General features: G+C 44.2%; 2 protein-coding genes and 1 pseudogene across 2 annotated transcripts; 2 read left to right on the top strand and 1 right to left on the bottom strand.

Moving 5' to 3' along the window:
• Window positions 1-169: 169 nt before the first annotated feature.
• On the bottom strand, window positions 170-3,540 carry LOC136652399 (olfactory receptor 10C1-like). The gene is made up of 2 exons (XM_066629336.1): window positions 2,620-3,540; window positions 170-232 (listed from the first exon to the last, which is right to left on the bottom strand). The coding sequence occupies exons 1-2, from the start codon at window positions 3,538-3,540 to the stop codon at window positions 170-172; spliced, it is 984 nt and encodes a 327-aa protein (XP_066485433.1).
• Window positions 3,541-15,939: 12,399 nt separating this feature from the next.
• LOC136652398 (olfactory receptor 5AP2-like) lies at window positions 15,940-16,869 on the top strand. Its single transcript, XM_066629335.1, has one exon. The coding sequence runs from the start codon at window positions 15,940-15,942 to the stop codon at window positions 16,867-16,869; it is 930 nt and encodes a 309-aa protein (XP_066485432.1).
• Window positions 16,870-19,407: 2,538 nt separating this feature from the next.
• LOC136654756 (5S ribosomal RNA) lies at window positions 19,408-19,524 on the top strand (annotated as a pseudogene).
• The last annotated feature ends 4,757 nt before the right edge of the window (window positions 19,525-24,281 follow it).

Genomic DNA, 24,281 nt, shown 5'->3' with positions numbered 1-24,281 from the left:
TATGTTCTTTATCAAGCTTCTAGAACAGTGTTTTCCAAACTGTGGGTTGAAACCCCATGTGCGGGTGGGTCACAACCTCATGTGTGCCAGACCCAATGCAATGCTCCTTGTAGTGCCAGAATGCTCACTGGGAGGCCCCTGCCAGGTTACACCAGGCCTGTGACCTACTCTATTGGCCTCCGCGGGCCTCGGAATGACCCACAGAAGTGACCGGAAGCAACTTCTGGTCGAGCTGAAAGTGCAGGGTGACCCAAAAAAAAAACAGAACCCACAAATCTTTGAATAAAACTGTTAATTTTAATTTTTCTTCTTTTTTCTTTCAGGGTATACAAGTCGACTTTCTGCATGAAATATTAAACTCAATAAGTTTAAGTCCAGTAAGTTTCTTGAAATTTACTGGACCTTTGTAGGATTTAATGAAATTTTTAATGGTTCTGTTTTTTTGGGGTCACCCTGTAGCACCCACAAATCGGACGTTGCTTCCAGACACTTCTGTAGGCCATTCTGAGGCCTGTGGAAGCTGAGTGGGTCATGAGCCTGGCATGACCCAGATGAGGCCTCCAGGGCCTCCCAATAAGCATTGTGTGACTACCAGCAGTATTGCATCATGACCAACCATGGTGGACAAAATAGGCCATGGCGCTGAAAAGTTTGGGAACATGATGCTCTAAATGCATTAGGTTAATGGACCTGGTTATTAACTCTTATATGAGTAAGCAACGAGAATGGCAAAGAGGGGTTTGCTGTTGTTTGATAAATTTAAGGTATGGAGGATTTAAAGGTTTTTAACAGGGGGCTCCAAACTATGACCCACAGGCCACATCCAGCCCACTAACACATTTTGACTCAGTAGCATAGCTGGGGGAGCAAAACAGTAAGTACTGCAAATGCTGTAATGTGCTGCGTAAGTGGCCTCTCCCACTAGCCATCAGAGTCATTCCTGGCAGCAGCAACACTACACATGTGCTTGCCAAACCCAATGGTGTCTTCTGAGAATTGCTGTCACAGCTTGGAATGGCTCTGACAGCTAATAGGAAGGGCCGATAGTGCATTGCAGTGCCTGCAGACATTTTTGGCCCCCCTCTAGTTATGCTACTGTTTTGACCACCCTACTGAACCCAGTGACATTTTAATTAGGTACAAACCCCCTCCCCCCCCAACACTCTTTTCCTCTCACTCACACCTGGCACCTTACACCTTCTTCCTTCTGCCAGATTAAGTGACATACTGCTGGGTTTGTCTCAATGACAACATTCACAGAGAGAGAGAGAGAGAGAGAGAGAGAGAGAGAGAGAGAGAGAGAGCCCCACAGTTGTAAAGACTGCAAATATTTTTGGCAGATCAAAGATAGGAAAGTCCTGCTTGGGTGAGGGCACCATCTAGTGAGGGCCAGGGATATTACAGACCCTCCTTTAAAAATTCTTGGCTGAGAATTCCTGTATTCAAGCTGGCCAGGAGCTGTGGTGCAAGAGAAAGGACTCTGCTGGGTGATCTCACTGTTCTCCTCCACTATACCCCTGATCAAAACAGTTCATAACAACGTGGCTGTTCTCAATCAAGTAGATAATCCAGATTATTTTTCAAATGTTTATACCACCCTTCCTCCCAGGAGCTCATGGTGGTCAGTGGAAAGTTTAGAATCAAAGGAAGTCTAGGAACAAGAAAAACACTATACACCTGTCTCAGAAAAAGACACTAAGGCTGCAATCCTAACCCCACTTTCCTGAGAGTAAGCCCCATTAAACAAAATAGAACTTACTTTTGAGTAGACCTGGTTAGGATTGTGCCCTAAGATTGTCACAGATCCAAGAAAATACATGGAGAGGGGCTACCATGATCTTTCATGGTTTGCTGAACAAACCAAATTTGTGCATAGAGAAAACCCAAGTCAAAAGTAAAATCTGAGTTGGAGGTACTCCGTATGCTGATATACTCAATTTAGCAGAAAATATACAGTAAACCGGATTTCTTTAACATAAAAGACTCAAAGGAAGCTCAGGCTGCAATCCTATAAACACTTTCCTGTGAGTAAGTCCTATTGAACCCAATGGGACTTACTTTTGAGTCCACATGCATGGGCTTGTGCTGAAGTTTCTGTATAAGAAGCGACTTTCCTCAAGGAGGATTCTGCACACATCTTTCTAGGAGCAGCATTGTTCTGGGGCAGAATGAGGCAGAAGAAGGAAGGAAGGAAGGAAGGCACACAATAGCTGTTACCAGCATCTATAATAGGGGAAAAGATACATGCAAACCTCTAGGATGTGTGCACATTGGTTTGAAATGAGCATTTCCCAAGCAGAACCACTCTGAGTCTCTGATTTAGAACTTGTGCTGAAAACATAAGCCGCATAAAGAGTAACAAAGATAAGTTTGACCCTAACTCCTTGAAATAATTTACCCTTGGATCATTCTAGCAGACTACCTGTGTTTCCTCGGGAACAACACATTGTTCAACAACACATTCTGCACAGCAGGTGAACACCCCACAGAGATACCAGCATGACCAGGAGGCAAAAATAATTCAGAACACTTCTTTTGGTTTTCTAGTTATTTTAATTCAGAGTGTGTGTACGTGCAAAGTGTCAAACAGACATTAAGCCTTTTCAAGCCCCTTCTTACGGCTGCCCTCGCTTCCATGTTTCTTAGACTATATATGAGGGGGTTGAACATGGGTGTCAAGACTGTGTAGAAGAGCGAAAAGACTTTTTTCACTTGACTTAGGTCGCTGGATCGCGGTAACATATAGACCAGCATCAGAGTTCCGTAATACATGGCAACCACTGTGAGATGAGAGGAACAGGTAGAGAAGGTCTTTCGCCTCCCAGATGTGGAAGGGATTCTGAGGATTGTGAGTATGATGAGAACATAAGATGCCACAGTCAGGATAAAGGGAGGTAAGGTGAATATTGAAGTAAAAATGAAAGCTGACAATTCAAATAGATAGGTGTCACTGCAGGAGATATGTCTTACGTTGGAACTAACATCACAAAAATAATCATCAATTTCATTGGGGCCACAGAAGGATAATTGTGACACTGTCACAGTCAAGCTTAGGCTAACCAGAATTCCACTGACCCAGGAGACAGCTGCTAACTGAATGCTCAGCCTGCCACTCATCAGAATGGCATAATGCAGTGGCTTACATATGGCCAAGTACCTGTCGTAAGACATCATAGCTAGGAGGTAGCACTCAGTGCCACCCAGTCCAGCAAACAAGGAGAATTGTGTGAAACAGGCTTTTACAGATATACTTTTTTCCCCAGTCAAGAGACTTGACAGCATCTTTGGTACGAGGTTGGAGCTGTAGCAGGCTTCCAAGAGGGACAGGTTCCCTAGGAAGAAGTACATGGGGGTGTGAAGGTGTCGATCAGTCACAACCAGCACAAGAATGAGGAGGTTCCCAGCCATGGTCACCAAGTGGATCACTAAAAATAGCAGGAAGAGGAGACCCTGCAGTTCAGGAAGATCCCCAAATTCCAAAAGGAGGAATTCAGAAACTGTAGTCATGTTCTGCCACATTTTGCTTGCAAAGTACTGCATCTAGAAAAAGTAAAACATACAAATGTCATAATTCAGTGGTTCTCAAACTATGGATCAGGACCCACTGGTGGGTTGCAACTTGATTTTTGGTGGATAGAAAGATCAAATAATTAATTGCCTCAAGCCCTGAGGTTATTGAAAAATCAAATACTGTAGCTGCAAATTACCCTGCAAAGAGCTCAGCTCCTGCAATTTGCAAGAGAGCTGTGTCATACCCTGCCCCAAAGGGCAGCCCCAGTTGGTAGACAGGTGTGGGTCTGTCCAGTGCTGCTGAGACCAAATAAGCAAGACACTGAAAGGTGGAAGGCTTTGAAGGCTGTTTATTGTTTCAGCAAGGCATGCCTGTGGCCTCTGGGAGACTAAGCTCAAATCCGAAAGGCACTCTTCAGAGGGGTGCGACACTTTTATACATTTCTGTTCCTTTGTCCTAAAATCTAGACTTCCCATTGGCTGAAATTTCACATCATAGATGGGGCAAACTCCCAATAAGCTATAGATAACATTAGAGACACCTTTCACTCAGTGCCTGTTCATATTCCCATCATTCAATCCAATTAAAATTAATTTGACAGGTCTTCTTACTAACCTCATTAAAAGAGATGACACAATGTGCTTTTGCCTGGTGTCATTATCTTATCAGCATACTTTCCCCCTGTGTTAATGTAAACATTGAACACCTGTGGGACCTCTCTGCCAAACTAAGGTTTCTTGTCTTTTATTAAGTATCTCTTAAACTTTTCTAAAATCTAGTAACTTTTTAGTCCCCTATGGCCTGCTTCTAATGACTACTATGTCCCTATATGTGAATTACAATTGAAGGCAAAGACTATTTTGTCCTAGCTTTTGCCTTTATGTGCCTTTTTCTATTTCAGTTGCAGTTCAAATAAAGAGTCTCCAAAAGGAGAAGTTTCCCTGGTACCTTTCCACTTCGTCCCTCTCATCTTCTTGCCCCCTCCTTACTTTCAAAGGGGGAGTAGCCTTGTCTCACTTTGACTTGTTCAAGGATGCTTGCTTTTCTAATTAAAATGGGTGCTGTCTATGTGTGCAAGTTAATCTCTTGCAGGTTTCTTGTGGTTAGCTAGCTAGACACTTTGTTAGTTCGCCAAGAAACATTGCCAACCGAAAGGACTAACTTGACATTTTAGCAGAGCAGTTAGAGCACTGCTAAACTTAAGCTTTCCCCTAAGTTCATGCTCTCCCTGTCTTCTTCTTCTTTCTCCCCCCCCTCTCTTTGTTACACTGTTTTGATGGTTGCTACAGGCTTGGCTATCTTTTCTTGGGAGGGGGTCTGAGACAGTTAAGCAGGCATCAGCTGCTAACTGCCCTGCTTGAAGCTTAGTTCCTGCAGTTTGCAAGCATGTATAAATAGAAAGAGATAAAGTTTGAGGCTCTTTTTTCTGGTTATTATTACTTATATATAAATAAATAAAATATTTCTTTCTTGATCTCCTTTTTAAAAAGTCTGGTAAATACAACAGGGTCCCGTTAGTGTTGTTTTGAAAAATGCGTCCTAGTGCTAAAACATTTGGGAACCAATGTCATAATTCATTGGTTCACAGTTTGAAGCCAGTCTTTTGTATCTTGGCATGCAAATAGCTTTTGGAAACACAGATCTAATCAGCTTAGTTTCAACTATGATTAATTTTTGAATTTCTACTTTATTATATGCACAACACGACAGGGGACACCGCGAGCCTGGGCAGGGAGCTCTGCCATTCCCATCATAGGGAATAAAGTGGGCAAGAGGAATAAACTAGGCCCCTTACCTCTGTACCCAGTTCTGTATTGGATTGTTGGCTCATCCAATTGGAGACCATTGCCCAAGGGTGTGAGATGAGGAAAAGTCTTATTTCCCAGTCAACATCTCTTTGAAAAGAGGGCAGTGGAGAAAGAAATCTTTCTCTAGAGTAATATTTCAAGCAGTAGTTGGACCAAGCATCAAACAGGAAGAAGAAAAAATATATTATTTACCTTGCTGGTGAATTTGTAAATTGAAGTTCTTTATCCACTGCATTGCTTGATTCCTAGCCTCAGAAGATTACATACTTAAATCTTTGTCTTGGACAAGGCATGGTTCTACTCAAGAAGTCTTCTTCTTGTCTTTTGTATTCCCCACACCAATATCTCAGTGTATACATAGGTAAAGCCTAGCATGTCAATATCTTTCCAAGAGACCAAGAAAATTATCAAAGTCTGTGTTCTTCCACACTAAATGCCCTCAGGTGTGGGTATTTATGTTCTACACAGCAAGGAGAGATCTCTCCCTTGACATTTCTGGTAATGAGCATTTCAAATTACAGAAAAACAAGCTATAATTAATGATGTTATTTGGGGGGACCTTAAACCAACATCCACCACCTACTGATCCTGAACAATTATGAAAAAAGTCACTGTGGTGAGGATGGATAAAAAAAGTCTGTTGTCTGAATATGACTTGATGGTATTGTAGAGGGAAACCTGCCTATGTAAACCACCCACCAGTGGATCACGACTCAGTGCTCAGATCTGCACCAAAAAGGTTTACCTGGAGTCCCCAGAGGTTGCTTCTGGATTGTGCCTGCCTGCTGCATTCTGGGCCTCAGAATGCCTCCCAGATGTTACCAGAACCTACTTCCAGTTGGCAGAAGCTACTTTGCTTTACTCCTGGTTTTCTTCTAAGACTTATTGTTGTGTCTAGGAGGCATTCTGAGGCCTGCAGAGGCCAATGGAGGCCTGCAGCAGACCAGTACAACCTGAAACAGCCTCCAAGGTCTCCAGATAAGGCTTTTTGGCACAGATTTGAACTTTGTGTCACAACCCACCTCAGAGCACAAGGTGGGTCACAGCACTCAAAAGTTTGGGAATGACTGTTGTAATAAACAGCCAAATCCTGTGCAATTATAGGATTGGGTTGTTAGTAAGAGTCCAATTACAGTCAAAAGGACTTACTCCCAGGTAACTGTGCATATGATTTGCAGCCTAAAGGGCTGAAGAATCCAAATAGGGGAGGGAATTTGCAAAGGGATCAAAACAAGCAGGTATGTTTCCAGATACTTTATTTACGGTCATCCAACCAGCTCGTCACAAACAACAAAACAAAATACACAGAATTAAAACCAACACCCCGTTACACATATGTAAAATCATAAAATCAGAGGTCTACACTCTCAATTTTCTTCCTTACCAACTGTGCAGCATAACAGAAGCGGGCAACCCTGAGTGATATATCTGAGTAAACATCAGAAAGCAGAAAAGCAAGCTGCTCCTCCACTTGCATCCCCGTTTCAATACCGAAGATCGGGGAGATAAATTTAGATCTCAAATCGTCATAGTATGGACATTGCAAAACAATGTGGGCAGTTGTCTCCACCACATTTTGAGGGCAGGGGCACAGTCTCTCTGAATAGGGACGCCTTGCATAACGCCCCAAAAGAACTGCTGATAAAAGTGCATTACACCTAGCTTTAGTAAAAGCAATCCTAAATTTAGGTATAACAATATTATAAAAATATCTAGCAGGAGAAAATGCAAGAGCTTGATCCCCAAGAAAAACACACACAGAAAGTCTGGCTCTCGCAGATCTCAATTCAAGGTCTACCAACCTCTGACGCAAAATTTCTTTTGCGTCTCCCGGGCTCATCATCATTAAAGACTCTGGGGAGAGATTACAGAGTTTGAAATGATCCAAGCACCTTTTTTCCCAGGTGCCTACAAAAGGATCCAAAAAGATCAAATAAGTAAAGTTATCCTGTCGCGAGAGAATCTTCAAAAAATAATGTAAGGCATTTAGCCACATCGACATCTCCATACTTGGGGTACCGGATTCCAACCTGACCACAGTGTTTGGCACACATCGGGGAACATACATCAATTGGCGCAAAAATTTGGTCTGGATCACCTCCAAAGACCTGGTATTTAAATATGGGGCGATCTCAGAGCCATAGAGCAATTGAACCCTAGTTTTAGCAGTGTGCAGCCTTAAAGCCGCAGGGAGAAATTTGGCGCCTTTGGATGAATAAAAACGATAAATGGCACCAGATGTTTTCTGAGCTGATTGACCGACATAGTTTTTGTGGGCCAAACGGCCTCCTTGATAATGAAAGATCACCCCCAGGTATTTTATTATTTTAACCTGCTCAATGGGTTTCCCATTTAGGAGCCATCGAAAGGCCTTATAACATCTAGCAAAAACCAGCACCTTTGTTTTATCAGAATTTATAATTAATTCCTCCTGTGAACTGACCAGGGCTAGATGGCGAAGAGCCCTCCTCATGCCGACCTGTGTTCTTGATAATATAAGCACATCGTCGGCATATGCCAAAACAGGAACATGACGATCAGCAAGCTTTGGAGGATGTAAGGCCAGATCATCAAAAGAAGTGATCAATGAATTTATATAAAAGTTAAATAAGAGGGGGGCAAGAACACAACTCTGTCTAACCCCTTTATTAACCAAAATTGGATTCGTTAGATGACCATTAGATGAACACCTAATCCTTATGCCAGAATTGCTGTACAAGCTAACCATAAGCAGCAATAATCGACGGTCAATGGACGAGGCTGCAAACTTATCCCATAGCCTTGATCTAGGGATTAGGTCAAAAGCAGCCTTGAAATCAACAAAGGCTGCAAAAAGTCTAGAACCCCTAATGGCCAGATGTTTTTCAACAAGAAATTGCAGCACTAAAGTCTGATCAAGGTGTGATCTTCCAGGGCAAAAGGCTGCCTGAATATCGGCTATAATGTCTTGAGATTCCATCCAGGCCAATAGCTTCTCTCTCAGATGCAAGGCATAAAGTTTACTGATGACATTGAGCAAGCTAATAGGCCTGTAATTTGAGGGAATTTCATGACCTCCTTTTTTATAAATGGGAACTATAATCGCCCAACCCCAATCAGAAGGCATATTAGCTGTTTCATCAATATACGAAAATAGGGCAGCCAAAGTTGGAGCCCACCAATCCTGATGTTCTTTAAGCAAATCACTTCTAATAAAATCTTCCCCTGGAGCTTTTCCACTTTTAACTCTCCTAATAAGAGAGACAACCTCCTCACTGGTTACAGGTTCCCAAGATGGAAGATCTTCAGCTAATAATTTAGATCTTAAATCTGGACAAGGGGGTTCTTCCGATGCATAAATCCCCTGAAAATGTTCCACCCATTCTGATGCTGTAATATAATGTGGGGCTCCCGAGGGAAACACCTTCAGTAGTGGATTAATTATGTGCCAGAAGAGAGATGTATTTTTCTGATTAGCTGCACTAATTAAATCTTCCCAATTTTTCTTTATAAAGATTTTCTTCTTAAATTTAATAGTTTCCTTAAATTGTTTTTTTTAAATTTTTTAAATGCACATAATGAACCTCCAATTGAGATTCTCTCGCCATAATCAAAGCAGCAGTAACCTGCTTCTTCAGGATCCTACATTCAGAATCATACCAGTCATAAGATCTACTTCTCAGACTAATATTGTTGCACATATAATTACTTAAAAAAGGTTTTAAGGCAGCAACAACATTATTATAATGTGACAAAGGATCACCTTCCTTAGCTATAATTGCATCCCTAAAGCCCATTACCCGCTCACAACTCAAAAGCCCTTGAATTTTAGCACTAACATGACTGGTCCATTTCACACAACTTGTCACAGGACCTAAAAGGTCAGTAGGGTGATGAATCTCTCTTGACTTAAACTGCTCAACTGTTGACAATTTGAGTGATAAAGGGAGATGGTCGCTCTCTGATCTACTGAGTACCCTAAAATCCAACAAATCCGGTAGCAACGACCTAGAAATAGCCACATAGTCTAGAAGTGAGGGTTTAGTTCCCTTCCAAAAGGAACACCCTGCTGGGTGATCCTCTGGCCATGAGCCGTTAAGGATTATTAGATCTTGCTTTATGCAGCATTGGGCCAAAAATAAGCCCTGACGATTACACCTACAATCGTTAGAAACACGTTTGCGCAATGGAGGAGGGTCAGAAAAAGATGGGGGGAAAGCTCCAAATTTTGTAAAAAGTTCCAAATCATTTCTGCCCATTTTAGCATTAAAATCCCCCAAAATGACCACCTGAGCAGAAGGATATGCCTCTTGGATCTCCCCAAGATGCTTCTCAAAATTGATCCATATTTGCCTTAAGGTGGTTAAACCCACAAGTGGCGGGAAGTACACATTTACCAAAATTAAGGGAATTGGCTGTAAATTAAGTTTTACCACCAGAGTATAACGGTCAAAAGCGGGCAAGGATTCCACTACAATAGACAAATTTGTAGAAACCAATGAAAGTAATCCCCCCTTAAGTCTGCCCCTTCCCAAACCAGGGACCGCCGGGGTTAAGAAAGCTCTAAAGCCATCTACTTGGGGGGGGGGAGAGGAAAGCCAGACTTCCTGAAAACATAAAACATCCCATTTCTTGACAAAATCAAAAAAAATCAGACTGTCCAAATTTCCCGGCCCACCCCGCCACATTCCATGAAACAAGATGAAGTACATTAGCTGCACTCGGGTCAAATACCCATGAAGGAGCCTGACTATTTGCAACAGAGGAGATGGTAAAACTAATATCGGCTGCCACACAGGAATTCAATACTGGGGTCACAGCCCCCACATTTCTACAGGGAACCCCATTGGAAACTCTTTGGATCCCAACTGGGCTTGAGCCCAACTCCACAACAGGGTACAAGTTTGCAGTTTTTGGAGAACACTGAGTACCCTGAGCTGGATAATCCAAAACTGTCTGATCATTGCCAGATGAAAGTTCATCAGCTTCCAACACAGTCAAATTACTAGATAGATGACTTTGCTGTAAAACATCAGTTTCTATTAATCCAGGGGTTTGACATCCACTTTGTGCAGATAGGAGCACCAAGCCATGGGCAACAGACGCAGACTTTACTTCATCCAGGGTATTCTCTCCAACCTGAGAAGGGAGTAACAGAGAAGTTGAAGAAAGAGAAGATATCATGGACTGTTCTTTAAAGTCCATTAGACACTGTAGGTCTGGATGAAGAGTCCTAGGAGTAGGTTGCTTCGCAGCTACCTCCATATCCATCAAATCTTCTGGAGAAACATCCTGTTTCTGGAAAGGAGTAGAAGCTGATGTGTCCTGTATGTTTTCAAAGTCTTGCACCAGCTCTTTCAAGGCAGAAATCAAACGTTCCTGTTCTAGCAGAGCTAGCTCTGAAAATGACTCTTTCAATTGAAATTCAGAAATGGGGTCCAAGAGTTGTGAATCCAGATGCTCAAAAGTTCTAGGCCTAATAGGAGAAACCTCTGCCCTAACTGTATCGGGATGTCTAACTCCCCGAGATTGGGTAAAAGCAATAATGGAAGGTTCATAATAGACTTTCTTAGGTCGTATTCCAAAATGATGTAAAAGAGAAGATGACTTAAGAAGCATTTGAGGTATAACATCCTGTCGAAAAGACAACAGGATATTTTGCCAATTGGGAAAAGACCTTAATTTGGTCACATTCTGCAAGTCCACTTTGTGCAAATCACAGCGTAGAAGACTGCTCAGAGAAGATTTTGCTCTGAATTTTGTGTGCCATCTGCCATAGTTTAGCTGGCTTTGAAAAATGGAGAGGGAGATCTTGCAAGGTTGCAATCTTCTTCCCGTCCTCACTTCCGATGTTGAGGAAACAGCAGGAATGTCACCCACACAGGGAGGCCTGTCCTTCACTGTGAGTGTTTTCAACTGACGACACAAAGCCTCTAACTTACAGGCCATAGCCTGCTGGCCTCTGAAGATAGTAAGCAGAGTTTGTGAGATAAGAGCACATTGTTTGCCAGACAGGGCTTTCAGTTCCTTGAGACCTATCCATTCCAAATTATCTGTGCTGGTAGCTGCATTACACACAGAGCTGGATTTCACCGCCCCCTTGAAAACACCGGATGATAATGGCATCTCACTCTTCTCTCCAAGTTGACTTAATGTTTGACTCCCTTCTTCTACCACCTCAGCACCCTCTGAGATTAATTCCACAGTCTTACTCACTTTTCCATGATTAAGTGGACATTCCGATAACAGCAGCTGTTTAGAGACCTTGACGCTGCGTTTCTTCTTCAGGGCGGTTTCCCCGGAGGCAGCTGGGCTGGTTCTCTGTCGTTTATTTCATTTCTTCATACTTACAGATAAAAGCTGATTTCTTATCCCCAATAGGGACATTTGCAAACCAAAACACTTGGCTTGCAAAACTGCATTCAGAGGTGCCGCAGAAAAGAAAATATTGTAAGAAGGCACTCATAAACAGGAAAAAAAGGAAGTTTTTAGACAGAGCTCAAGTAAACGTGTGCAGCCCCGGAGGCAGCCTCCTCCCTCCCAGGTATGTTTCAAAGGAGAACTGTTTGGCACAGGGTTGGTTCAGAGATTGAAAGGGAAGCAGCAAAAGAAAACCCACATGTGGTTAGCTGAACACTAGTCTCTAGTTTACACGTGCTGCTCCCTGATCTGGTCTGTACATGAAGCTGTAAGGTGTTTGGGTATGGCCTTTTCCTTACTGGGTAAAGGAACCTCCACTGTTCTCCACTGGGTAAAAACCTAAGCAATGTTGCGTATGTCCTTATACCACAGTTGATGTTGGCATAGGTCTATATCCTGTTGGATGGCTTATGACCACCTGGACTACCTGCTCCTTGCCTTGGGCAGGTGGGTCTTTGATGCCAGATCACCTGTTGCACACTGATGCTGAAGTATGAGGGATCCCAGAATCCACCCAGACCTTGATATCTGATGGTATCCTATGCAGGTTAAAGTTTGAGATACTATGGGTAAATTTGAAATGTGCAATCTCACAAAAAAGTACACAAGTTTAATGTTCTCTAATTTATGCAGACTTCATAGTAGACAGACTGCAACATTTGAACATCTAAGGCAAGGATATCCAAACTCCGGCCCGTGGGCCACATCCGGCCCTCAACACCATGTTGAAATATATGATGTGGCCCTGAGTCTGAAAAGTTTGAAGATCCCTGATCTAAGGGAAGCAACTGAGAAGGTGTGACATGTCAACAAACACATTGGTGGATGTCTGCAGATCCCTTACAGCCCAATCCTATCTGCTGCCCCTCAGAGTGATGCAGCAGTGATGAAACTGCATCTGCTGCTTCCTTTGAAAGAATGGAGGCCACCAACAGGCACCTTGGGGTAAGGGAACATTGGTTCCCTTGCCCTGGGTAAGCTTCGGAATCTGCAATGGGGCTACTTAGTCCTATGCCGGCAAAATAGCTGGTGCAAATGCAAGTAGCCCCATGTCAGGAAATCAGGCTTGTGAAGGGGTATAGTTTACACCATTCTCCTCTCCCAGCACTGATCTAGCACCTCCTGCCCTCCCAGCTAAACCCCTCCCTGCCCTGTTCCATTCTCCGCCTGTGCCTGCCGGCCTTACTTTCTCCGTTGGGTGCAGGTCTCCAACTGGTGCCGGCAGGTTGGCACAAGCCTTTATAGCAGTGCCATGAGTCTCCGCACTGCCGCAACACCTTATGGCACTTTTGCAATAGCGCACACGCTTGTCCTGCCAGCATGAGGTGGGATAGAATTGCACTATTAGTCAATAGTCAGAGGTGTATAGACTCCAGTGGGGAATATTTTGAACACTTGGTCTGATTGATTGATTGATTGATAAGGCCAAGCAACTACTTCTATGTAAACAATATGCAGTATAGAGTATGTATGAATTGCAACATAATTAATTTGTTTAGGAAGCCCAGGTCTACTCAGAAGTAAGTCCAATTTTGTTCAATGGGGCTTACTCTCAGGAAAGTGTGGTTAGGATTGCAGCCTCAGATGGTTTGTCAAGGACAGTCATTTTCAACCTTTTTCTTCTCAGGACACACTGACAAGGCACTAAAATTGTCAAGGGACACCATCAGTTTTTTGAAAATTGATAAGGCACATCTCACTGACAGCAGGGGCTCGCATTTCCCAGTGGCCCTAGTAACAAACGAACCTCCCCCCCAGATCCTTGAGGCACACCTGCAGACCATCCACAGCACACTAATGTGCCACAGCAAAAGTTGTTGAAAACGGCTGGTCTAGGACATCACCTCCAATTACACATCAAGTTTTGCTATGTTTCAGACTCTGCAGCAGTCACCCCTTTGTAAAATGCCTTGAAAACTTCTATTAGTTTCCTTTCAGATTCCTTAAAGGCTTTGCCAATTCAGAAACCCAGAGATGTGAATCAAACCTTGATGTACAGGACCCACATTTCCTTTCCTGGTTCAGAAGAAAATCTTTTCAAATTCAAAACCTATCTTCATTCATCATCTGTTTCTCTAGGAACCAATTTTTAAACCAGCATTTTCCCTGCAGGATTTTCCCCATTACAGGGAGTCTAAGCCCACTCCCTAAATGGTTCATGAAACTAAATGTTTCTTTTTCTCATGGGGAAGCACAAGTAATGAACCCACATGGGGATCAGTGAGATGATAACTGGAGCAACAACTTAGCGCAGACTAATAGTAAGAATCAAGCATTCCTGTTAGAAGCCAATAACAGTATCCATTTTTGAAAGAGATGACCTGTGATTAGCAGAAGATGACAGAATTGTTGTTCCTTTTCTTGGAAACATCCAGACAGACAGTCAGACAGACAGACAGAGACATTCTTGGAGACAACCAGACAGACATCCAGGAAAGGGCTTCTCTATAAGGTAAATGTGTTTCCTACTTCTGTAAATCCTGAAGTGTTTCAAAACAGAGAAGAAAACCAAAAACCTTGTCTTAAACAATAGAATAAAGTTGGATTGGAATTCGAGGTCATCCAGTCCAACCCCCTGCTCAGTTCAGGCAACTGTGGTAGCATCCTAACAAGGCTGTCTGACCTTTGCTTGAAAATCTCCAATGAGGGAGAGCCCACAGCTGCACAAGGCAGTTTCCCAGGTAGGACAGCTGCTACAGTTAGGAAATACTTCCTCATGTCTAGTTCAAATCCACTTCCTGGTAGTTTCAACCCATTGATGCTAGTCCTTGGGAGTCATAGAGAGTAGGTGCACTCCTTCCTTGTATGTTGCAGATATTTGAATATGACTGCCTAAATATATCAAGCTCTTTTAACTGTTCTTCATAAGATGGTTTCAGACCCCTCAAGATGTAGAGAAGGACTTTGTATTGTCAGATGAGTTCACTGTGATTGTAGCATTGTTTATGTGCTGGTTTGTGGAGAGAAGGAATGTACATCAGTAGCTTCTCCTATATATCACACAATATATATAGGGGAAGATACGCATATGTGTGTAACAGCCAGATATATTCTCAGGGTGTTTATTGTGTTTCCTATCCAAAAAGATTGATAGTACACACTGGCAATCTTACAGCACTCTGTCTAAAGTGGAGATCATGGAACATTTTTTACTGACATGTATTATTTGGTCAGAATCCTCTCAAATGTATTTGCTTTCTTTAAAAAACATTGGTTATAAAAATCAGTTTCCTGATATTCCATTATTGCAAACATTCAAAGCAGATGCGTTCTTTGATTGAATCAGTGAGTTTTGCAGTGGCGGACCTCCCAAGCCCCACACCCCAAGGCAAAGGTCCGCAATGGCACCCCCCATGGGCTGTCCCCGTCCCCCTCGTACAGAAATCCACTCCCCCCATTCACCTTAGGCTCACGGAGCCTCACGCAACCTGAGCCTGCATCTGGGAAGTTTCCTGAGGTTTCCCTGAATAGCATTCATGATGCCTGCTGAGGACCAGAAGTGATGTCATTAGGCAGGAAATGATGTCATTAAACAGGTCATAACAGAAAATAAGCACTTTTTCATATTTAGGAATTCATTAGCTGCAAATGACAGAAGAGAAAATACACAAATCTTGATCATGTTTCAAGATATGGGAGAGCCCAATTTTCATGTGGGCTGCCCTTTAAGCAGTAACAGCTCAGCACTGCTCAGCAACTGAGAGCCTAAGGGCCAAATAAAAAGCTTCTGTGGGCTGCATCCAGCCCCCAGGCCTTACCTTTGACACCCCTGCTATAAACTGTGCCTCCAGTAAACCAGAAGCACAGTTTCTGACCCCGTCAGGAGCCTCAGAGAGGCTTCCATGGGGTCCTAAATGCTGTCTTTCCCAGGTGCCTTGCCAGAGACAAGGGAGTCCAGGGCCACTTTAAGTTCTGCTAGAGTTGGTTGACTGTCAAGCTCCTCCAGCACAGGCAGGCACTCAATGTTGTTCAGCACATCTTCGGTTACTATGTATTACACATACTGATTGTAATCATGGCCCAAGAAAGTGAGCTAAAATGTAATTTTTTTCGTCCTCTGGGTGGATGTATTTTATGAAACAGAAAAAGACAAATCCCATTAAAAGAACCAAGTGCACTACCCACTTTACAACCATTTTGATCTTCATCCTTCACGATGCGCCATCATCCTCTATTTCTGCCTTTTTTACTTTTTCTGTAGATGATAATGTGATGGAGAAAATGGAAATGAAAAACGAGTCTGCAATCTCAGAATTCATCCTTATTGGATTTGGAGATGTGCAGGATCTGCAGATTCCTCTCTTCCTGCTCTTCCTCTTAATTTACATTGCAACCCTGACTGGGAACCTTCTCATCCTGCTTCTCATTGTAACTGACCAGCATCTTCACACACCCATGTACTTCTTCTTAGGAAATTTGTCGGTCCTGGAACTCTGCTACAGCTCCACCATTCTACCCCAGATGCTGGTCAGTTTCCTATCTGGGAATAAGCGTGTTTTCATTAGGCTCTGCATAATGCAATATTTTGCCTTTGGTGGCTTTGCTGGCACAGAATGTTACCTTCTGTCTGTGATGTCTTATGACCGCTATTTAGCAATATGCAGGCCCCTCCATTATGCAATACTGATGAGTCACAGGTTCTGCCAATATCTGGCTTGTGGATCGTGGATCAGTGGTTTTATGGCCAGTACCATCATCACGTCGTTCATGTCACAGCTCACTTTCTGTGGCCCAAATGTGATCAACCATTTTTTCTGTGACTCCTTCCCAATTCTACAACTGTCCTGCAGTGACACCCAGCTTGCTTCTACATTGTTAGTTCTTTTGAGTTCTGCATTTACCCTTCCTCCTTTTGTCCTAACATTGGCTTCCTACGTTTGCATCATTGTTAAAGTCTTGAGAATCTCTTCAGCCGAGAGGCAAAAGACCTTCTCCACCTGCTCCTCTCATCTCACTGTTGTCACCATTTTCTATGGGACCCTCATGATTGTCTACTTGTTACCAGAGACTAATGAACTGATAGATATCAATAAATTCTTCTCTGTCGGCTACACTGTTCTCACACCCTTGGTAAACCCCCTCATCTACAGCCTGAGAAATCGGGAGGTCAAGAGAGCCCTGAAAAGAGTTCTTCACAGATGTTGTAATTAAGCCCAAGGTGTTGTTGATTTTTATCAACTAAAAATTGTTTGATGTGTCAGGAGGGGTGTGTGGGGAGGGCATGAAGCATTATGCCTATGATTTGAGGAAGTGTGTTCTGTAGAATGGCTGTGTGACTGATCTGTGCATAAGGAAGCTCTTATTCAAATCTTGCTTATATTGCGAATTCTATAAATAAACCTACACAAAATACTGTCACCATCTCTGCTAGTGATGTGTTTAATTCAGATTTTATTTTCTTCTAAGAAAATTAGGTGCCTCAGTGAATTCTGAGCCCAGGCCATGATATCAGTAATGCAAAGGAATTCAAACCCCTTCTTCATCCCAACTGTCCTCATGGATCCCCATCCCTTCTTTCACGGATGCACTGCCAGCGTCAGTGGTTGTTTATCCTTCTTGGTTGATGTGGATAAAGAGAGCTATCTCTCTCCCTTGTCTTTCTCCCTTGCTTTATTTGATCTCTTCCTCTCCTTCTTGGTGTTTGAAATATTATGAAGGGTTCAGGAATGCCGGATTACAGGAATGCAGGAATATAAATAATCCTGGTGGTCTGCCATAGCATCATTTCCTGCACCAGAGAGAGATGGAGGGATGGAGGAGAGGAACAACGAAGAGAAGGGCGCACCTTTTTAGCATTACTCCAACCCTTTTAATAGGCTGGAAAGTGGGTGAGAATGGAAGAGGGGTAACTTCCAGTGTGCTGCAACAGTGACATGTTCTGGGAGCCCTCAGAGAAATCCCTGTCATTGGGTCACCATGGTTCTTTGGTCTATGCCCATGCTTATATATACTGTACACACATGTTGCCCCTTCCTGCTTTGGCCTTTCTTAGCACCACTGCAGCACTAAGAAAGGAGCTAATTGAACTGCCCACTTTTGACTCTTTTGGATGCTTTGGTGCAATAAGAAAAAAGTGGTCAGAGATCTCTCTTCTTTACATTTCAAGATGCCCAGGAAGTTAAAGGAGAGGACTGAGCAGCTTCATCTTTTTCTGTTTCAAGAGTGCAGACTTAGGAGCATCTGGGATTGCTGCTGCCTGCTTCACTCTCCCTATTCACCCTAATTTCAGCATAACATTATGCAGAGGAATGGAATAAATCTGGAATGTAAGAGGGCTAAACGATTTGGGACAAATCTGTGCTTCTTTATGGCCACATTGCATGCATGTGTCTGGCCAGTGTGGGCCTTGCACCAATGGAATTTTGACAGCATAATGGATAAGCCATCCAAAAGCTATGCAGGCATACTCATAGCACTGTATTGGCATGATGATGGAGTCATATCACTGGGACAAACCCATGACCTCTGGCAAACCTGTGACTTAGGGCCCAAGCCTGTTGGGCCCAGCACCAGCACTCCACCAGTGCCATTGGCCGGACTGTCACAAAATATTCCTTAAAGCACTTTTGTGCCAGAGGTACAGGTGCACCCCTGGCACTGGGCCCAGTGGCAGATGGCATGGTGCCGTGGCGCCAGAGAACAAGTGGCGAGGGTTCCCAGTGGTAAGGTTTATCACCAGCCAATGGCAGGGCATTTTGGAGCAGGGGAGGGGTGGGGAGAAGGCAGAACTGGGCAAGGAGAGGTCAGGGAGTGGGAGAGAATGGGCCCAGGAGGGGGCGGAGATGGTGGCAGGCTCTGCTGCCATATCCTAACTGCCATAATGGGCCGGGAAACCCAACATGGGTCTCCTCCATTCTGCTCCAGCTCAATAGCAGGCACAGATCCAAGGAAACCCATTGGGGCAGCCTGGTCACTACACGGTGTAAGGGAATGTTTGTTCCGTTACTCTGAGGAGACCTGGCATTGTTTCCTTTCCCCATAGGATGCAGTGGTCACCATTTTGGCACCACTACAGTCCTGGGTGATAAGGAAGTTTAGGATTGGGATGTTAATAGACTGCAAGGCGGAGCACAGAATTGCATCCCAGGATGTGTTGCCAACAGGGGGATTAATTGATTCTAGAAACGGAGGAAGCTTCAAATGCCCCTACCAAGATCTTCTTGCAAATAGCATTGAACGTGAGCCAAAATACTTTTTCTGACACTGGAGTTAAGTATCCCATATTGAAAAACTATGTCTTTCATCATGTGACATTGCCTCACTAGAAGTCTATTTCCTGAACTATATTGTCTCCCTAGAATTTCAAACACTGCACTGAATGAAAGACAATTTCCAGAGTGACCCAGCGAGCTTTCTCTTTCCCATGGGGTGAAAGGATAATTAATCCGCATGTGGATCAGAGAAATAATACGTAAGAGAATGGTGAGGAGAAAGTGAACTGAGGATAAGAATGGAACCAAGATCTTCCAGTTACAAGGGCCAGAAAAAGAATTTTTGGCTGAAGGAGATGTGTTCTGCAAAGCAAGTTAGAAGGAAAGACAGTGGGCAGCACATCTCCATTAAGAGAAATATGTATGTCCCTGATGTGACTCATCTACAAAAGTAAGGTTGAGTCCTATTTAGCATATGTTTAAATGACCCACAGCAGAGAAGAAATCTTCTTATATGAAAAGGCTTCATATTCGCAACGGCAGCAACTGTTACCCTGCACATGCCCGATCTCGTCTGATCTCGGAAGCTAAGCAGGGTCAGGCCTGGTTAGTACTTGGATGGGAGACCCCCTGGGAATACTGGGTGCTGTAGGCTTATACCATAGTCTTTCGAGACTGAAGGTTGCCAACTACCATTTGCAAATACAGTACTGAAGGTGCTCAAGGTACCCACCATGTGTGTAGCATCTTATCAGAGGGTTGATAAGAGAGGATATTTGGGGGGGGGAGTGTAATTGAACTCTGTTTATTAAAAACAGATTATTGCTCCTTGACAAGGGCAATCTTATAACACTCTGTATGGAGAAATGATGACCAATCTTACCTGGCTCATAATTTTTTGGTTGAAAATATCCAGAATATATCTTTATTTCTGAGAATCAGTTTGAAAAATCAGTTTCTTCTTATTTCAAGGTTTGCAATGGAAGATCAGAAGATCATCAGGTGGATGATGTGGTGTTGACAGCGATTCCATGTTTTGACAGCTGGTTGACAGCTCTGGGAAGGGCAGGGCTGGCTCCACAGCTGTAATCAATCAAGGCCAATGGGACTCTGATGGACACCTGAGCTTCATTTCACCTTGATGGGACTTTGAATGGACATGGACTGAAGAGATGGCTCAGCTGAGCTGCATTTGGACTTAACAAGGGGCTGCAGGATAAAAGGCAGCTTCAGAAGGAGCAGGAGGCTAGCCAGGAGTGGGATGCTGACCTGGCCGGAAGCCGGACCCTGACCCAGATCTACAGGAGAAGGGGACTGCCAGGACTCTGCTGGAGGACACAGAAGAGAGGACTGCCAGGACCCTGGTGGAGGAGACGTTCTGCTGGAGAGAACACTGCTGGAGAGGAGGGACTCTGCTTCAGAAGACTGGACTGTGCTTTGGAGATTGGATTGGACTGGAGGTGTCAAACCTTCACCCACTGAGTTAAGTGGAGTTTTGGGGAGGGAAAGCCTCTGGACAAGAGGACTTGCAGGGAGTGTCTGTGTTTGTAGCAATAAATTCTTGTTAATTGCTATAGATAAGGGGTTCTGTGTTCATTCCTTTGCACACCACAGCTGTTGTTTCTTGGATACGGAGGGTGTTAATTTGCCAAAAGGCGGGCATTAGAAGGGAGTTGGGATATTTGGATGGGACAAGGTTTACAGGTATTAACAACTCTCTTTTGTAGGTAGGAAGGAAAGAAGGAAAAATTTAGGTTTCTTTTCATTTCAATGGTGAAAACATGTAGATTGGTTGATGTGTCAAATATTTTGCTTACAAGGAAATATTTTACAAAATTTTTTAACTACCCCAACAATGTTTATAATACAAATGATGATTAAATGTGGGGGACATTTCTTTAATTCTTTCATTCTGAGCAGATTCCATGAGTTTGAATTTACATGTGAAGGCCAGAAAAGGTTTCTACCTGCTGCCTCTGCTCCCAAACATTATATACCAATCTTCTGAATAGAGTATGATACAAAGGAAGAGTCCAGAAATAGACTTTCTGGTGTACAGAACACAGATAAGAGCCTGTATGTTATGCATGTATAAGCTCTGTTCTGAAGGTCAGACCAATGCATGGAAGGACCAATTAGCATGTTTCCATTTGCACATACTGTGTATCTGAAGATAGCTCAGGTATGTATCATATGAGTAAGAATGAATCATGTCCAAGAAAAAGTGGGGGCAAGCATCAGGTATTTTGGGATTCTCCAACACAGTGAACTAGGTTGTAGTTTTTACATTTTTTTTTATTTTGTTTTCTCCTTTATTTGGGTGGGTGTACTAAAAACAGAAAAGGACAAATGTCATTGAGGCTCTAATCCTATACACACTTTCCTGGGAGTAAGCCACATTGAATGCAATGAGATTTACTTCTGAGTGAAAATACTCAGGAATGCACTGCAAAACAATCAAGTGCACTGCCCAACATGCAGACATTTTGACCTTCATCTTTTCCAATATGATCTTCTGTTTCTGCCTTTCTAACTCTTTCTCTAGATCAGTGATTTTCAACCTTCTTCATCTCATGGCACATTGACAAGGCACTAAAATTGTCAAGGCACACCATCAGCTTTTTGACAATTGACAAAGCACACCATGCTGCCAGTGGGGGGCTCACATCCCCATTGGCCCTACTAATAAATGATCTTCCCCCAAACTCCTGAGTCACACCTGTGGACCACTCGTGGCACACTAGTGGCTGCTCTAGATGGCTGCTCTAGATGATCATGTGATGGCAAAAATGGAAACGAACAACGAATCTGCAATTTCAGAATTCTTCCTTACTGGATTTGGAGATGTGCAGGATCTGCAGATTCCTCTCTTCCTGCTCTTCCTCTTAATTTACATTGCAACCCTGGCTGGGAACTTTCTCATAGTGCTGCTCACTGTAGCTGACCAGCATCTTCACACACCTATGTAATTCTTTTTAGGAAATTTATCTGTCCTGGAACTCTGCTACAGCTCCACCATTCTACCCTGGATGCTGGTCGGTTTCCTATCTGGGGATAAGGGTATTTTCATAAGGCTGTGCATCGCGCAGTTTTTTTTCATTGGTGGATTGGTTGGCACAGAATGTTACCTTTTGTCTGTGATGTCTTATGACCGCTATTTAGCAATATGCAAGCCCCTCCATTATGCAACACTGATGAATCGCAGGCTCTGCCAATATCTGGCATGTGGATCTTGGATCAGTGGCTTTATGGCCAGTACCATCATCCCGTCGTTGATGTCACAGCTCACTTTCTGTGGCCCAAATGTGATCAACCATTTTTTCTGTGACTCCTTCCCAATTCTACAACTGTCCTGCAGTGACACCCAGCTTGCTTCTACATTGTTAGTTCTTTTGATTTCTGCATTTACCCTTCCTCCTTTTGTCCTACCGCTGGCTTCCTAAAGTCAGATTCCAAAGTCAGTCAGTCAAATCAGTCAGAGTATCCAAGTCAATAAGGCAAGTCAGTCGCCTCTCCAACCTGCAGCACTTCTCCAACCCACACCCCCCTTCCTGCCTCAGGTGCTCCTTATATCCCTGAGGGCCCTATTGCCTTCAAGTGGCTGCAGCTGTGCAGCACATGCCCTGGAAGCCCAGGCCTTACCCTTAAAGGGGCCACTGCTGACGCCACACCTACCTCCTCACCAGATCTTCCAGGATTCCAATACATATAGTGGTTATGACATCTGCTTATCTTACATGGATACTAAACAACTCCCCCCACCTTCCAGAGGCACCCTGCTGGAAGAAAGAAATGACACAAACTCCAGAGGTGGGGAAGAGAAGAAGGGGGGGGGCAGCCACAGGCCAGCTTCTGCCCTGCCTACCTGCCTGTCCTCCCTCACTCAGGCTGCAACCCTCTCCACACTATCCTGGGAGTAAGCCCCATTGGGACTTCTGAGCAGACAAGTTGGTTGGAGCTCTCAGGTTGCAGTCCTCTCCACACTTTCCTGGGAGGAAGCCTCACTGACTACTTGTGAGTAGACCTGCATAGGAGGGGGCTGAGGCTACAGCCCTCCACACCTTCCTGGGTGGAAGCCCCACTGACTACAGCTTACTTGTGAGTAGACCTGCACAGGAGGGGGCTGAGGCTACAGCCCTCCACACCTTCCTGGGAGTAGCCTACATCAGGGCTTGCTCTTGAACAGACCTGTGCAGGCTCCCACTCACCCATCCTTGCGCTTGGCATTGAGCAGGCTCCAAGGTTGCCATCCCAGGCACCCTTTCCTGGGAGTAAGCTTCATCTGCTGTAATGGGGCTTACTACTGAGTAGACACACAGGATGTCTCCACAGCTGTGGAGGAAAAGCCTCTCCTTGTACTGAGTGGGGACCTGCAAGGGCTCGCAATGGCTGAGGAGGAGGGCGTCCTGCTGGAGAGTTGGGGAAGGGAAAAACAGAGAGCTTAAGCCTGCAGAGAGCGGGCAAAATTGAAAAGGGAAACCAAGGTGGGGGTGAGGGAGAGGAGGGCAGTGAGCTCAGGGGGCGGAGGGAAGCAGCCTGCCCTCCCAACACAGGTGCCTCCTGTCACCCCCTTTGCCACTTTCACCTGGAGGAGCCGCAGCAGACAGCTAAAAGAGCCACATGCGGCTCTGCAGCCGCAGGTTGCCGACCCCTGCCCTTGGTAAACCCCCTCATCTACAGTCTGAGAAATCGGGAGGTCAAGAGAGCCCTGAAAAGAGTTATTCACAGATGTTGTAATTAAGCCCAAGAAGTTGTTGGTTTTTATTACATAAAAATAGTTTGATGTGGGGGGAAGGAATCATGAAGTATTATGCCTCTGATTTGAGAAAGTGTCTGCTGTAGAATGGCGGATTTAAACATCAGGAAGCTCTTTTTCAAATCTTGCTTCTGTCCTTAATTCTATATATAAACCTGTACAAACTACCAATGTCATTATCTGTGGTAGTCATGTGTAGAATTCGGACTTTTCATCTAAAAGAAAAGTAGGCAGCTCAGTGAATTCTGAGACCAGGGTATGATATCTAAGTGTGCAATTCTAACCCGTGCTGGAGCAGGCAAGCCAGGAGGCTTGCGCTGCGTCTAATGCGGGTTACTGGGCAGCAGCGGCTCAGCCACAGGCAAGGGGAAGCTCCTCCCCTTACCCCTGGGTTGTTGGAGTTGGTACAACTCCGTCTGCTTCCAAGAAGTGGCAGGATACTGTGCATTGAAAGGGTTAAGCGATGACCCAGTGTCATCACCAATTTACCTGTCCCTTTTGGATGACCTATGTGGGGGGGTGTGGCCCAGACCCTATATAGCTTTCCTTTCCTCCGGGCTCGCTCTCTTCTTCCTTTTTTTTACTTCACTGACCACTGACCCGTTGGGATGGCACACAGCAGGGCTCTCCTGGCGACGCCATCTTGACTGCATGGC

This window comes from Tiliqua scincoides, chromosome 5 (genome assembly GCF_035046505.1).
Source record: "Tiliqua scincoides isolate rTilSci1 chromosome 5, rTilSci1.hap2, whole genome shotgun sequence".
Classification (NCBI taxonomy): domain Eukaryota; kingdom Metazoa; phylum Chordata; class Lepidosauria; order Squamata; family Scincidae; genus Tiliqua; species Tiliqua scincoides.
This window is presented reverse-complemented; position numbering and strand designations above follow the sequence as displayed.

Coding starts and splice junctions, on each gene's coding strand:
- LOC136652399 (XM_066629336.1), bottom strand. CDS start 3,540: ATGCAGTACTTTGCAAGCAAAATGTGGCAGAACATGACTACAGTTTCT. Junction 233..2,619: donor ACATGGAAGCGAGGGCAGCC/GTAAGAAGGGGC, acceptor CTGCACTTTCAG/CTCGACCAGAAGTTGCTTCC.
- LOC136652398 (XM_066629335.1), top strand. CDS start 15,940: ATGGAAATGAAAAACGAGTCTGCAATCTCAGAATTCATCCTTATTGGA.